The 14282-nt window shown below is 39.5% G+C and overlaps 1 protein-coding gene across 1 annotated transcript in view; it reads right to left on the reverse strand.

The window, feature by feature from the left end:
* Positions 1–13561: 13561 nt before the first annotated feature.
* Positions 13562–14282, reverse strand: part of LOC115210408 (pre-rRNA-processing protein TSR1 homolog) — a 37392-nt gene continuing 36671 nt past the window's right edge. The window contains exons 19-20 of the mRNA XM_029779008.2: positions 14121–14195; positions 13562–13782 (exon numbers count right to left, since the gene is read on the reverse strand). Coding sequence (XP_029634868.1) covers positions 13616–13782; positions 14121–14195 — 242 coding nt within the window. The 3' untranslated portion in view covers positions 13562–13615. The remainder of the gene's footprint in view (positions 13783–14120; positions 14196–14282) is intronic.

Genomic DNA, 14282 nt, shown 5'->3' on the forward strand with positions numbered 1-14282 from the left:
ACGTCCCCTGTCACTTAGCGGTTCGGCAAAAAAGACCGATAGAATAAGTACTGGGCTTACAAAGAATAAGTCCTGGGGTCGATTTGTTCGACTAAAGGCGGTGCTCCAGCATGGCCACAGTCAAATGACTGAAACAAGTAAAAGAGTAAAAGAGTAATCATCAATTTATAGCATGTCAAACTGAAAAGCGACTCAGCAGATTAACTATTCTGAGAGGTGATGGGGTCTGTAAAAAGACATGCGAATTAAACCTTCTTCTCTGGCCAAAAAGAAAAATAAATCGCACATAATTCCGCCCGCACATACAGACATAACATGTGTAGGGAAACAATAATGAATAAAATAAGAATGAAATAAAGAAGACGGGAAATAATAGTGACTGATGAACGACTAAAGGTTAAAGTTTAAGATCATCTGAAAATTTATACAGGAAAAATTATTATAAATGGATTTGTTTAAAAGCAATAAAATATTCTGAAACACGAATTCTTTGCTAAATTTTGAATTAGATTTTATGAAAAATATTTAATGACGAAGTTTTTAGAAAATTCCAATAATCAGTATTGGCTGCGATCGTAATTAGTTGAATCAAAAACAATGTTGCAGAACAGCTCTAAGCTTAAGCAAACTTATTGCGTTAATATTAAAATTTATAGCAAAACATCAAATGTTGTTTTATGTTTTATTTCCCTTCTATGTTGCCTATGTTAGCTTGACAAAATGACTTCAGCATGTTTTGAGTGTTTCTCCTCCAACTCGAACGCACAAAGGTCATGGAGACATTTGCTCCTCACCTAGTAGCGTAGCTAGGTGGATGGAAGCACTCCGTCGGTTACGACGATGAGGGTTCCGGTTGATCCGAATCAACGGAACAGCCTGCTCGTGAAATTAACGTGTTAGTGGCTGAGCACTCCACAGACACGTGCACCCTTAACGTAGTTCTCGGGGATATTCAGCGTGACACAGAGAGTGACAAGGCCGGCCCCTTGAAATACAGGTACAACAGAAACAGGAAGTAAGAGTGAGAGAAAGTTGTGGTGAAAGAGTACAGCAGGGATCACCACCATCCCCTGCCGGAGCCTCGTGGAGCTTTTAGGTGTTTTCGCTCAATAAACACTCACAACGCCCGGTCTGGGAATCGAAACCACGATCCTATGACCGCGAGTCCGCTGCCCTAACCACTGGGCCATTGCGCCTCCACAAAGCGTAGCGAGGTATTTGGTGAGGAGACAGATCACCTCGGGCGACGCTTTTATGGGACTGCGCTTTTTTTGTCGTTGTATAGACGTCCTTGTATAGGAGACAGCAAACTCAGGGGCTGTCGCGAGCAGCATACATTCTAGCTATTGCCCTAATCAAACCTGAACGAGCAAACCTATAAGCAAAGACATTCCATCCTTTTGTTTCAAACTATCTATATCTAGGCATATATTCTTTTCTTCTCTAGGCACAAAGCCTGAAATTTTGGAGAGGGGGCCAGTCGATTACATCGACCCCAGTACGTAACTGGCACTTAATTTATCGACCCCGAAAGGATGAAAGGCAAAGTCGACCTCGGCGGAATTTGAACTCAGAACGAAGCGGCAGACGAAATACCTATTTCTTTACTACCTACAAGGGGCCAAACACAGAGAGGAGAAACAAGGACAGACGATTATATCGACTCTAGCGCGTAACTGGTACTTAATTTATCGACCCCGAAAGGATGAAAGGCAAAGTCGACCTCGGCGGAATTTGAACCCAGAACGTAACGGCAGACGAAATACCGCTAAGCATTTCGCCCAGCGTGCTAACGTTTCTGCCAGCTCACCGCCTTATCTAGGTCTATATTATTCAGTGTTCCCTTTCGCTTTCAAATGATATGTGTGATTTTAGAAAGATCTGGCTGTTATTTCTAGCATGGACATTTTTCAATCTCATCATAGAGAATGTCAAATGACTTTTCGTTTCCTATAAATTTCAAAACTTGCTTAGTCATTCAGTCATCATCCGTTCATCGTAATGGCGTCTTTTAGTCGTTTGCAGAGGCTTTTGGGATGCAATAGCTGAAAGAAATATATGACGAAACTAAAAGTATCGGGGTCAGATTTTGATCTTGACACCATCTAACAATACACCACGAACATCAGCTTCCAGTCTTAACTGTACTCATTCTTGGCAAACACTCGAATATGTCTGCATAATTTTTCAAGAATTCGTTGGAAATAAGCACCACGTACTACTACCTATCTAACGGCACTCGAAGTGAAGACACCAGCCAGACGCTATTTGACTTCAGGCTCTTTACTCTTTTACTTGTTTCAGTCTTATTCTATCGGTCGCCTTTGCTGAACCGCCAAGTTACGGTGACGTAAACACACCAGCATCGGTTATCAAGTGATGTTGGGGTGACAAACACAGACACACAAACATATACATACACACACACACATATATATATATATATACGACGGGCTTCTTTCAGTTTCCGTCTACCAAATCCACTCACAAGGCTTTGGTCGACCCGAAGCTATAGTAGAAGACACTTGCCCAAGGTGCCGCGCAGTGGGATTGAACCCTGAACCATGTGGTTCGTATTTTAAGCACAAATTGCCATATCTTATCGTAGAATCCCTCAACTTTCCACCCAGACCTGAATACTGCGATACTAGTTACACTACAACACACACACAAAGCGTTAAACTTATACATTTATTAAAACATGTTCCTCGTGTTTTCTTTCTTTTCCTGTTGATTATTTTTACACACACGCACGCACACATACACACACTTTAATATTATAATATTCCGCATAGATTTTGATCAACAAAGTTAGCCACAGCCATTAGTCTCTTGGCCAACCAACGATAAACAGTAGAACTTTCGACTTGCTTTATTCTGCTCACTTGCATTTCACTACATATCATGAGTAAAATTTCAGTTAAAGGCGTAAGAGTGGCTGTGTGGTAAGTAGCTTGCTTACCAACCACATGGTTCCGGGTTCAGTCCCACTGCGTGGCACCTTGGGCAAGTGTCTTCTACTATAGCCTCGGGCCGACCAAAGCCTTGTGGGTGGATTTGGTAGACGGAAACTGAAAGAAGCACGTCGTATATACATGTGTGTGTGTGGTGTGTGTGTATATATATATATATATATATACATGTATGTGTGTGTATGTGTTTGTGCGTCTGTGTTTGTTCCTCCAACATCGCTTGAGAACCGATGCTGGTGTGTTTACGTCCCTGCAACTTAGCGGTTCGGCAAAAGAGACTGATAGAATAAGTACTGGGCTTACAAAGAATAAGTCCTGGGGTCGATTTGCTCGACTAAGGGTGGTGCTCCAGGATGGCCACAGTCAAATGACTGAAACAAGTAAAAGGTTAAAAGAGTAAAGTACATGTCCCTTCGTCATGTGGAAAATTATAAAAAGCTACTTCAGATTTTTTTATTTTTTTTCTTTCAAAATTCTGACTTTAGCCTCTGTTTTCCCAACTGATATATTATTCCGTTATGAGCAATTAACCGCATGGACTATTTTAAAGCAATTTCCCATTATAAATATGAATTAATTATCCCTCAAACAAAATAATTACCTACTTAATTCCCACTTGTATTCGGAATACGCGCAAACTTATTGTGAAATGTGGTTTGACGCGGCCTAGTGGTTAGAGCAGCGGACTCGCGGTCGAAGGATCGCGGGTTCGAATCTCAGACTGGGCGATGTGTGTGTTTATGAGCGAGACACCTAGGCTCCACGCGGCTCCGGCAGAAGGTAATGGCGAACTTCTGCTGACTCTTTCGCCACAACTTTCTCTCACTCTCTCCTCCTGCATCTTGCAGCTCACCTGCGACGGACCGGCGTCCTGTCCAGATGGGTATCCTATACACCAAGGATACCGGGAAACCGGCCCTTATGAGCCAGGCGTGGCTCGAAAAGGAACAAACGGCAACAACATATTGTTAAATAGTAATTGTATTCTCCTCCCCCCACCCTCATTATTCACTTCCTGTAGAGAAATATAGCGTTCGGGAAAGTCAGGGTCGTATGAATATGAACCATCAATGTTTTGGATTGAGCATTCATTACTATAGGTTGTCCCAAAAGTTCGTAGAAAGTCTTGGAAAATAATGGTCTTTATTTTGAGGAATAATTTTTGTTGTTTTTGTTAGTACTTGGCGAGTAAAAATTCAATTTTCGCAAGTGTTTACGAACTTTTGGGACAACCTAATACAATCGCACTGGAAGTCAAAATTTAACCAAAAGAAAAATGAGTTAACCCAAACAATGGACTATTCAAAGCAAGAATATATTCTTATCAGGGGAGTTTCTTCACGTGAAAGATCTGATTAATGACAGAAAATGTTGAAAGAAGGTCACGCAAAGGAAAACACGAAAGGATGTTGGTGACATACGAGAAAAGCGTAGAAAGTGAAAAGCGGATAGCAAGAATGAAAGGCAATAATAAGAGTGAAACTAGCAAACAAGGAGGTGAATAGAAATATGAAAGCAGTATTATTAGATGATGAAAAGGCAGCCAGACTGAAAGAGATATTCAGAAGTAGGATGGAAAATACACCATTGCGGGTTCAATTCGACGAATTACCACCAATGATAACTTTTGAAGATATGTCGAATTTTCTGATATATTAAAAAAGGAGGATCTTTTCGGTTTGAACGGCAGTTTTTTCTAGCGGTGTCATGTGAAATTGTCACCCATAATTATGACCCTAGTATCGATCTATTGCATTTCAATCTGTTTTAAGGTTAGAGTTGGTTAGAGGTGGAGGGAAGGGTATCTTTTTTCTTCAGAAATGTAAATAAACCCAATCTGTTTCTTAAACGAGGGACATATTCACACGGCACAGAATGTTTTTTTTTTTACCTCAATAGACGTCAGTGATTAGTTGAAATTGCAGAAATTGAAGAAAAAAACCCAACAAATATCTTACAAACCATAGAATTTTCTCAATAAAGCCAAGAGAAAAAGATCTTTTATAAACACATTCCACCAGTATACGAAGTTTAAAAGTGTTTAGTTACGTGGAAATTATTTTAAAAAAACCACCGTTCAAACCGAAAAGATCCCAACTTTCTACTTTGTGGGGTAGAAAGCCATTTCATTATCATTATTTTTTCACACCTCATAAATCATTCGTTAATCGTTATACGTACCCCACGTTTGTGTTGTCTGTCCATGTAGTGTCCCCTCTATATTTAGGCTTCATGCCGAGAATAAAAGCGAGTTTTGTTCGTCCCCTCTAAGTTGGCCCCTAGTGGGTAATAAAAAATCAGAGGGTTTCTCCACTCATTTTTATAAATTACTATGTTGCTTATAAAATTTTGAGTACTACTACTACTCGATTCATCTCATTACAAAGAGCCACCACCACTTTCAGCCAGATGCAACTAATTTGATAACGAAGATGAGATTACCTGAAGTTACAAAAGGCAAACAGTTAATTATCTGGAAGGTAACCAAATTTATTATTTTTCAAAATAATTCCAACACTTGCAAATAAAACAAACTTTTGCTGGATACGAACATGAAAAGTAATAAATTTTTTTTTTTTTTAAATAGTAATACGACTTACCGAAGGCAAAATTATTCAAAACCTGTCGATGACTACTGAACAACTGGGAGCAGTTTTGAAGCAGAAAGAGTTCCACTTCAAAACTGCTCAAATGTGACTGATCGAGGCATTGACCAAGCAAGTGACAGTCCGGTCATCAAGTCGAGTCATAATTATAAACAGCATCACGGAGTTCTATTATTGCCCTGATGCAGGCATGTTTTCTGTCACTTGATACGAAGGTATTAAAACAGAACTGAAGCACAGGGAAGGTGCATGTCGGGTCAGGCTTCTCTTGATGAAACTCAGTACAATAGACCACACAAAATATTACAATTTTTATCCTGCCAAAGGCGGCGAACTGGCAGAAACGTTAGCACGACGGGCGAAATACGTTGAGGTATTTCGTCTGCCGTTGCGTTCTGAGCTCAAATTCCGCCGAGGTCGACTTTGCCTTTCATCCTTTCAGGGTCGATAAATTAAGTACCAGTTACACACTGGGGTCCATGTAATCGACTTAATCCATTTGTCTGTCCTTGTTTGTCCTCTCTATGTTTAGCCCCTTGTGGGTAGTAAAGAAATAGGTATTTCGTCTGCCGTTACGTTTTGAGTTCAAATTCCACCGAGGTCGACTTTGCCTTTCATCCTTTCGGGGTCGATAAATTACGCCCTAGGGATCGATATAATCGACTTAATCCGTTTGTCTGTCATTGTTTGTCCCCTCTATGTTTATTTATCCCCTTATGGGCAATAAAGAAATAAGAAACGTTAGCACACCGGGCGAAATGCTTAGCAGTATTTCGTCTGTCTTTTCTTACTGAGTTCAAATTCCGTCGAGGTCGACTTTGCCTTTCATCCTTTCGGGGTCGATCAATTAACTACCAGTTGCGTACTGGTATCAATCTAATCGACCAAAATTTCGGCCATACAACAGTCATAAATCTTTGGCAAGCGTTCATCGTTATTCAATATTAGATATCGGTGCATGAAGCTGTTTTTAAAATGAAGTTGAAGACTACATCACTTACGCAGGTAGTCACTCTTGAAAACGAATAGTTAAAGTTATCAGCCATGATAGAAAACCATTTCAAATACTTAACTTTTATTTGCTGCTTACAGTCACATACAGACAGTGATGTGCGAACTAGATCATTGAGCAAAATTAAACAACTCCAGACACTATGCTGCAAACAATCATACGAGTGCCAATGCCTTCTAAACCTCAAGCACAACATATCTACGAGTAATTTATTGGGGGACTTACCCTCTATCCTCACCTCTTAATATTGCCATGATGACTTCCAAGCAGTCTCCATCCTTTGCAGACGCTGAGGAATCGACACCACCATCGGTCTGCTGGCTGTGCGATGACTCGCTTCATGTAGGGTAGTGTCCTACAAAAACCACAAGTGCTTAGTGTTCAAACGACATGGACACAAGAAAACCAATGCCCAGTAAGGAAGTTGGACCATACAAAGTGCGGATCTTTTCTGTTTGACAGCCACTTTTCAATTTCTTCAATTTCTGTATCAATTGACCTTATATTTAGTGCAATGATGTAGTTTTGTATGCTAATCATTGACATGAAATTCAATTTCGCCATAAATCAAAGAACTTTTAAAGTTTGAAAATTTGGGGTAATTTTAGCCAATCGTAAGCCACAGACACCTTCTTGCAAGTTTCCATAGTAACAAGCCAAACATGAGAACTCTGTCTGCGAGAAAACACGTGTTGACAAATATATTCTATGCGGGAAAATTTACCCATCTGTTCGAAAGATTTTATGTTGTCTGTACCCATCTGTTGCTGTTTTTGAATATTTTGTTTGTTTTTTCTGCTGTTTTTTTTTTATATGGCAGCCAGCTCGTAGGACCTTGTGTATATGATATAGACCCTTAAAACAGAGGAGGATGCGGTTTCTTACTTACAAGAGAAGGGTGTTGTCCCCAAAAGAAAATTATACCAAAACAAAAAAAAACATTTTATGAACAAACAATATCGTGGTGAACACCTCTACCGACGGTGCTCCCTCAAACGTGTCGGTGAGGAAAAATATGTGGTTTGAAAAGTGGAACATTTCCTCTTTCAAGAGTGGTTACCTGCGTAAATGATGTAGTCTTCAACTTCATCATAAAAATAGCTTCATGCACCGATATCTAATATTGAATAACGATGAACGCTTGCCAAAGATTTATGACTGTTGTATGTTTTTTTCTTTTACTCATGAGCCAAGGAATTGACTTCAGTCCGATTTTGTGTAGAACTGGGGATGAGCCATTGCACAGCTGTTGATTATAACTATGGGATCTTTTCGGTTTGAACGGCAGTTTTTTCTAGCGGTGTCATATTATGAACCTAGTATCGATCTATTGCATTTCAATCTATTTTAGGGTTAGGGTTAGGGGTGGGGGAAGGGTATCTTTTTTTCTTCAGAAGTGTATATAAACCCAATCTGTTTCTTAAACGAGGGACATATTCATACGGCACAGAATGTTGTTTACCTCAATGGACGTCAGTGATTGGTTGAAATTGCAGAAATTGAAGAAAAAAAACAACAAATATCTTACAAACTATAGAATTTTCTCAATAAAGCCAAGAGAAAAAGATCTTTTATAAACACATTCTACCAGTATACGAAGTTTAAAAGTGTTTAGTTACGTGGAAATTATTTTTAAAAACTGCCGGTCAAACCGAAAAGATCCTAACTATGTTCGGGAAATATGTGCGAAGGACCTGCTCCGTCATTCAGTTAAGATTGACGGTCCTGGGATTTTCCAGCTACCGAAGCGTAGCTTCCTGCTCGTCCTTCATCTACAGCTATTTCAGGCATATTGTTATCCACTTCAAACGGGGGAAAAGACAACAAAACCCACACGCCTGCTGCACAAGCTGTGTGTTTTTGGTAAGCCAGCAACACATTTACAATAATCTTAACAATTTCAGCAGTTCAACGTACACGCGCAGGAGTGGCTGTGTGGTAAGTAGCTTGCTTACCAACCACATGGCTCCGAGTTCAGTGGTGTGTTTACGTCCCCGTAACTTAGCGGTTCGGCAAAAGAGACCGATAGAATAAGTACTCGGCTTGCAAAGAATAAGTCCTGGGGTCGATTTGCTCGACTAAAGGCGGTGCTCCAGCATGGCCACAGTCAAATGACTGAAACAAGTAAAAGAGAGTACCTGGGCAGAAGCCTTCAACAAAATGCTCAACAATCAATCGTTCGAGACTAAAATTAGTCGATCGCAGGAATACGTGATTCTATTCTAAATTGCGTGTAAACACTTCTCTTTGTTCTTTTGATTCCTCTATTTTTCTGTTTTAAGGACAGTTTTGTAGATGATAGTTTTTTTTAGCTGTGTGTTGTGTAATTTCGCAATAAATAATACATTTATGCCATTTCTTTGTATTAGATTTTTTTTTTACTTGTTTCAGTCATTTGACCGTGGCCATGCTGGAGCACCGCCTTTAGTCGAGTAAATCGACCCCAGGACTTATTCTTTGTAAGACTAGTTAGTACTTATTCTATCGGTCTCTTTGGCCGAACCGCTAAGTTACGGGGATGTAAACACACCAGCATCGGTTGTTAAACGATGTGGGGGGACAGACACACAAACGTATACACACATACATATATATATATATATACACACACACATATATACGACGGGCTTCTTTCAGTTTCCATCTACCAAATCCACTCACAAATCTTTGGTCGGCCCGAGGCTATAGTAGAAAACACTTGCCGAAGGTGCCACGCAGTGGGACTGAACCCGGAACCATGTGGTTGGTAAGCAAGCTACTTACCACACAGCCACTCGTTGAACTTTTTAAATCCTTGACTCTTACGTTTAGTGTCTCTTGGTTAACTTTTGCAGCGGATGCGAAGCTGCAACTGTAGCTTTTATTGTTCTTGTGTTTTTCCAGGTTTTCCATGTATTTCATTAGTGTTGATAATTGTGGTGGTGTTGGTATTTATTCTTTAATTTCAGTGCTTTCGTTTTGTTCACAAAAGTGGGAGAGAAAACATTTCTTCGTCCACCTCGACTTGGAGTGGCGGTTGTCCTCTCAAAAGCTGGAGGCCATGATTGAAAATAAACAAATGAGTGTTGAAAAAATACACAAATTAAGATTGAAAATTCGCTCGCAAAGGGGTAAACTTGGGATCTTTTCGGTTTGAACGGCAGTTTCTAACATAATTTCTAGGTAACTAAAAAATTTTAAACTTTGTATACTGGTAGAATGTGTTTATAAAACATATTTTTCTCTTGGCTTTATTGAGAAAATTCTATAGTTTGTAAGATATTTGTTGGGTTTTTTTCTTCAATTTCTGCAATTTCAACCAATCACTGACGTCTATTGAGGTAAAAAAAACATTCTGTGCCGTATGAATATGTTCCTCGTTTAAGAAACAGATTGGGTTTATTTACATTTCTGAAGAAAAAAAGATACCCTTCTCCCCACCCCTAACCCTAAAAGAGATTGAAATGCAATAGATCGATTCCAGGGTCATAATTATGGGTGACAATTTCATATGACACCGCTAGAAAAAACTGCCGTTCAAACCGAAAAGATCCCAAGTTTACCCCTTTGCGAGCGAATTTTCAATCTTAATTTGTGTATTTTGTGTATTTGTATAGTAAAAAAAAACTACCCCCGCCAAACAGGTTCAATTAAAATGACGACAAATGTCCAAAAACAAAATACCAAAACTTACGAGCTCAAAAAGAGACACATCCGTTCGGTAACTGCCGAAACCTCATATGTCATCTAAGGACAATTTGTTCCAGAAATTACTCGAATGCATTTCAAACTTTTTTTCAATGAACTGGTGAACAAGATATTTGTTTTTTGAAAAATATTTAATTTGTTATGTGCTATTTTGTTTTTAGATAAACCTTTGGTTAATCTTTTTAACATCCAGTCACAAAAATTTTTAAAAAAAGTGTAATATGTGTAAAACAGCGTAGTAAACGAATATGAAAAAAAATGCGCGCTGACGAACGAGGATGCGGGAGAGGACTCGGAAAATTGCCGATGTGAATTCGTCGGCGTAATTTTTTTTATATATAACTAGCAGTATCGCCCGGCGTTGCTCGGGTTTGTAAGGGAAATAACTATATAAGCATTTTTAGAGAGTTATAGCCAAAAAAATGCATTAAAAATGGAAAAAAAATTATGGCAATTTTTTTTTTTAATCGTTGACTCATCGTAGACATTTTTAGAGAGTTACTTCCCTTATATAATAACGAAAAAAATGCATTAAAATGGAAAAAAATTATGGTAATTTTTTTTTTTAATCGTAGATTCATCGTAGACGCGCGCTAACACCCAGAAGGGCTCGATATGAATCACGACTATAAGATACCCGCTTTTGGTTAAACTGCACCGCAAAATGTGGGAGTAGTTAGGAATCTAAATCGTAGGAGACAGACACTCACACAACTTCATTTTTATATATAAAGATTATTTTTAAACATTGTTTTACACCTATTTCGTTTTTTTTGGGGTGGGGGTGTCATTTTTGTGACCAGATGTTAAAGTTAGGTTTTCGTCGGCGCAATTTTTTCATATTCGTTTACTACACATTGTTTTACACATATTTACACTTTGGTGACCGGGTGTTAAATTAGAGATTTTACCAAATCTTGTAAGTTTGTACTATAAGGTTATTTTGAAAATTATTTCATTTGTAATGTACTGTTTATCACAATAAATACATATTGGATATTTAAAACAACCAAATGTATTCACTCCGTTTTTTTTTTTTTAGTCACTGAGATGGTCATGACATGTGCTAAAAATAACAGCTAAATTGATCTTAAACCACGCACCCCGAAATTTTTTGTCTTGGTCAAGAATTTTGTTTCTACTTACCAGCTAAAGCTGTGGTCGATAGCTGACGAGAATAACGGACCACAAGCCACTACTTGCGATTTTGGTTCCAGAAGAGAAAAGCATTTCGTCTATACAGTGACTCAGTTACAACGCTGGATCGCAATACTTCTTAGCCACAATTTTACCTTAAAGTACACCTCAGTAGAGAAGACTGGACAAGTTGACACTGTTTCATGCTTAACACCACTCACATGAAATTTTCGCCACAGTTAGCGAGGCTTCTAAGCATTATTTCTATAACTGGCAATGGAGAACCCCAAGACATGAACAAGTCACCTAGAACTGAAACAGTTTAATCAATTGTTGATGATTGTCTCCTGTTTTTTAATAGAATAGTACTCAGCTTGCTAACCTACCACATGGTTCCGGGTTCAGTCCCACTGCGTGGCATCTTGGGCAAGTGTCTTCTGCTATAGCCCCGGGCCGACCAATGCCTTGTGAGTGGATTTGGTAGACGGAAACTGAAAGAAGCCTGTCGTATATATGTATATATATATGTGTGTGTGTATGTGTTTGTGTTTGTCCCCCTAGCATTGCTTGACAACCGATGCTGGTGTGTTTACGTCCCCGTCACTAGCGGTTCGGCAAAATAGATCGATAGAATAAGTACTGGGCTTACAAAGAATAAGTCCCAGGGTCGATTTGCTCGACTAAAAGGCGGTGCTCCAGCAGGGCCGCAGTCAAATGACTGAAACAAGTAAAAGAGTTATTATCCTAAGTCCCTGAGGGGCTCAGCTCCACTCCCATTCCCTCTGCCTTGTCACACTTACTCCCATCAGATCCATCACTTCCCTTTCCCCTGAGAGCTTCCATTTCCCACTATATCATCCTGCTTACTGGCCCCACAACTCACCTCCTATTTGCACCTTCCTCTCCCTGTGCTGTTCTCCATAATTAACCCTTCACTTTCCTGCTCTTACCCTCAATGCCCTCACATATCTACTGCAATCCTTCCCCCCCCCCAAGCCTCTCTTAGGTTTTTCAACATCATTTGCTAGTCACCTTTTTACGTGTCACTGGCACAGGGAGCCAGTCAGGTGGCACTGGCAACACCTACACATGAATGGTGCTTATTGCATGCCACCAGCACGAGGGCCAGTCAGGGGGCACTGGCATCGGCCACAACTACAATTTCCATTTGATTCATCATCATCATCGTTTAACGTCCGCTTTCCATGCTAGCATGGGTTGGATGATTTGACTGAGGACTGGTGAACCAGATGGCTGCACCAGGCTCTAATCTGATCTGGCAGAGTTTCTACAGCTGGATGCCCTTCCTAACGCCAACCACTCCAAGAGTGTAGGGGGTGCTTTTACGTGTCACCAGCACGAGGGCCAGTCAGGCGGTACTGGCAACGGCCACGCTCAAATGGTCGAATTATCCTGTTTAATGTAATGTTTATTTATTCATATTGAATTAACCATGCATTATATCATAACTTTGAGATTTCAATGATCTAATTATTTATTTTTAGAATGTCAATGTAGGGTAGACATGAGAGGCTAGATAATCCAGTTTGAATGTAAAACTGGTAGAATATTTGGGCCAGACATAGCAGGTTTAAATACTAAATGGTTAAGACCTCCATCATTTTAGTGCAGGTGGCACGTAAAATGCACCAATCCGACCGTGGCCAATGCCAGCCTCGCCTGGCACCAGTGCAGGTGGCACGTAAAAAGCACCCACTACACTCACAGAGTGGTTGGCGTTAGGAAGGGCATCCAGCTGTAGAAACATTGCCAGATAAGACCAGAGCCTGGCGCAGCCTTCTGGCTTCCCAGATCCCGGTCGAACAGTCCAACCCATGCTAGCATGGAGAACGGACGTTAAACGATGATGATGATGATGATGTTCCATGCTGGTATGAGTTGAAAAGTCTCACAGGAACCAATGGATGCACAGGCTGCATTTTGCTCCAGTTTACATGATTTCTACAGGTGTGTGTCCTTCCTAACTTTAACAGTGTGTACTGGCATTAGTGAGATCAACAGACAGCTTGCAAAACTACATAAAACAATGAGAGAAAATAGGAGCAAGAGAAAACATGGTCAAAAGAGAAATGCCACTGACCATTTAGGTCCACTCAATCAGGGCTATTGACAACACCAGTAACAAGTTATCTTTAGATGATTTTATTTTCTGATAATTATAATTTAATGCAACAAGATTTTCAGTTTTCCATATCTTCATTAATCTGTTCCATAACTGTTAGAGATGGGTTAAATACACGGGGACTGTATGTCCACTTAGGAAAAATTCTTTTGTACAGGTTCAAGAGGATTGTGTCCTGAGATTTCAGCTGGTTATCAAATATACATTTCATGTGACCATGTGTACCTGGACAGAAATAAGATCAATATTGATCATTAATAAACAGAAAGAACATGTTGAAAATTAGTGATAGCGGCAGTAATTAATACAAAGAGGTAATATTTATCAACATTTATGTGGGGATAGAGAGAACAGACAGACATTAGATAGAATACTATGGAGAAAGTAAGACAGATAAGTAAATAAGAAGCAGGACAAATGAGAGAAAGAGACAGACAATAAAAGTCAGTAGGACAGAGTAAATAGAACACTGTCAGATACAGTAAGGAGGAGAGAGACAGGTTCTTATATTCAGAGAAAAATATAATATAGGAAAGCAATTTCCGAAAACTCAAAGAACTCACCTAAAGCTTCTTTTATGTGACCTCTGCGACCCCATTTTGATTTCAGTTCAACAGGTTTAAACCAGTTAACATCCTCTGTAAAAAGAGAACATTTTAATAAGTGTCTGGATGGTTAGTAATAAAATATAATCCTGAAAAAAAAAGATTATTTAGATATATATC

The sequence above is a fragment of the Octopus sinensis genome, linkage group LG4, assembly GCF_006345805.1.
Source record: "Octopus sinensis linkage group LG4, ASM634580v1, whole genome shotgun sequence".
NCBI lineage: Eukaryota > Metazoa > Mollusca > Cephalopoda > Octopoda > Octopodidae > Octopus > Octopus sinensis.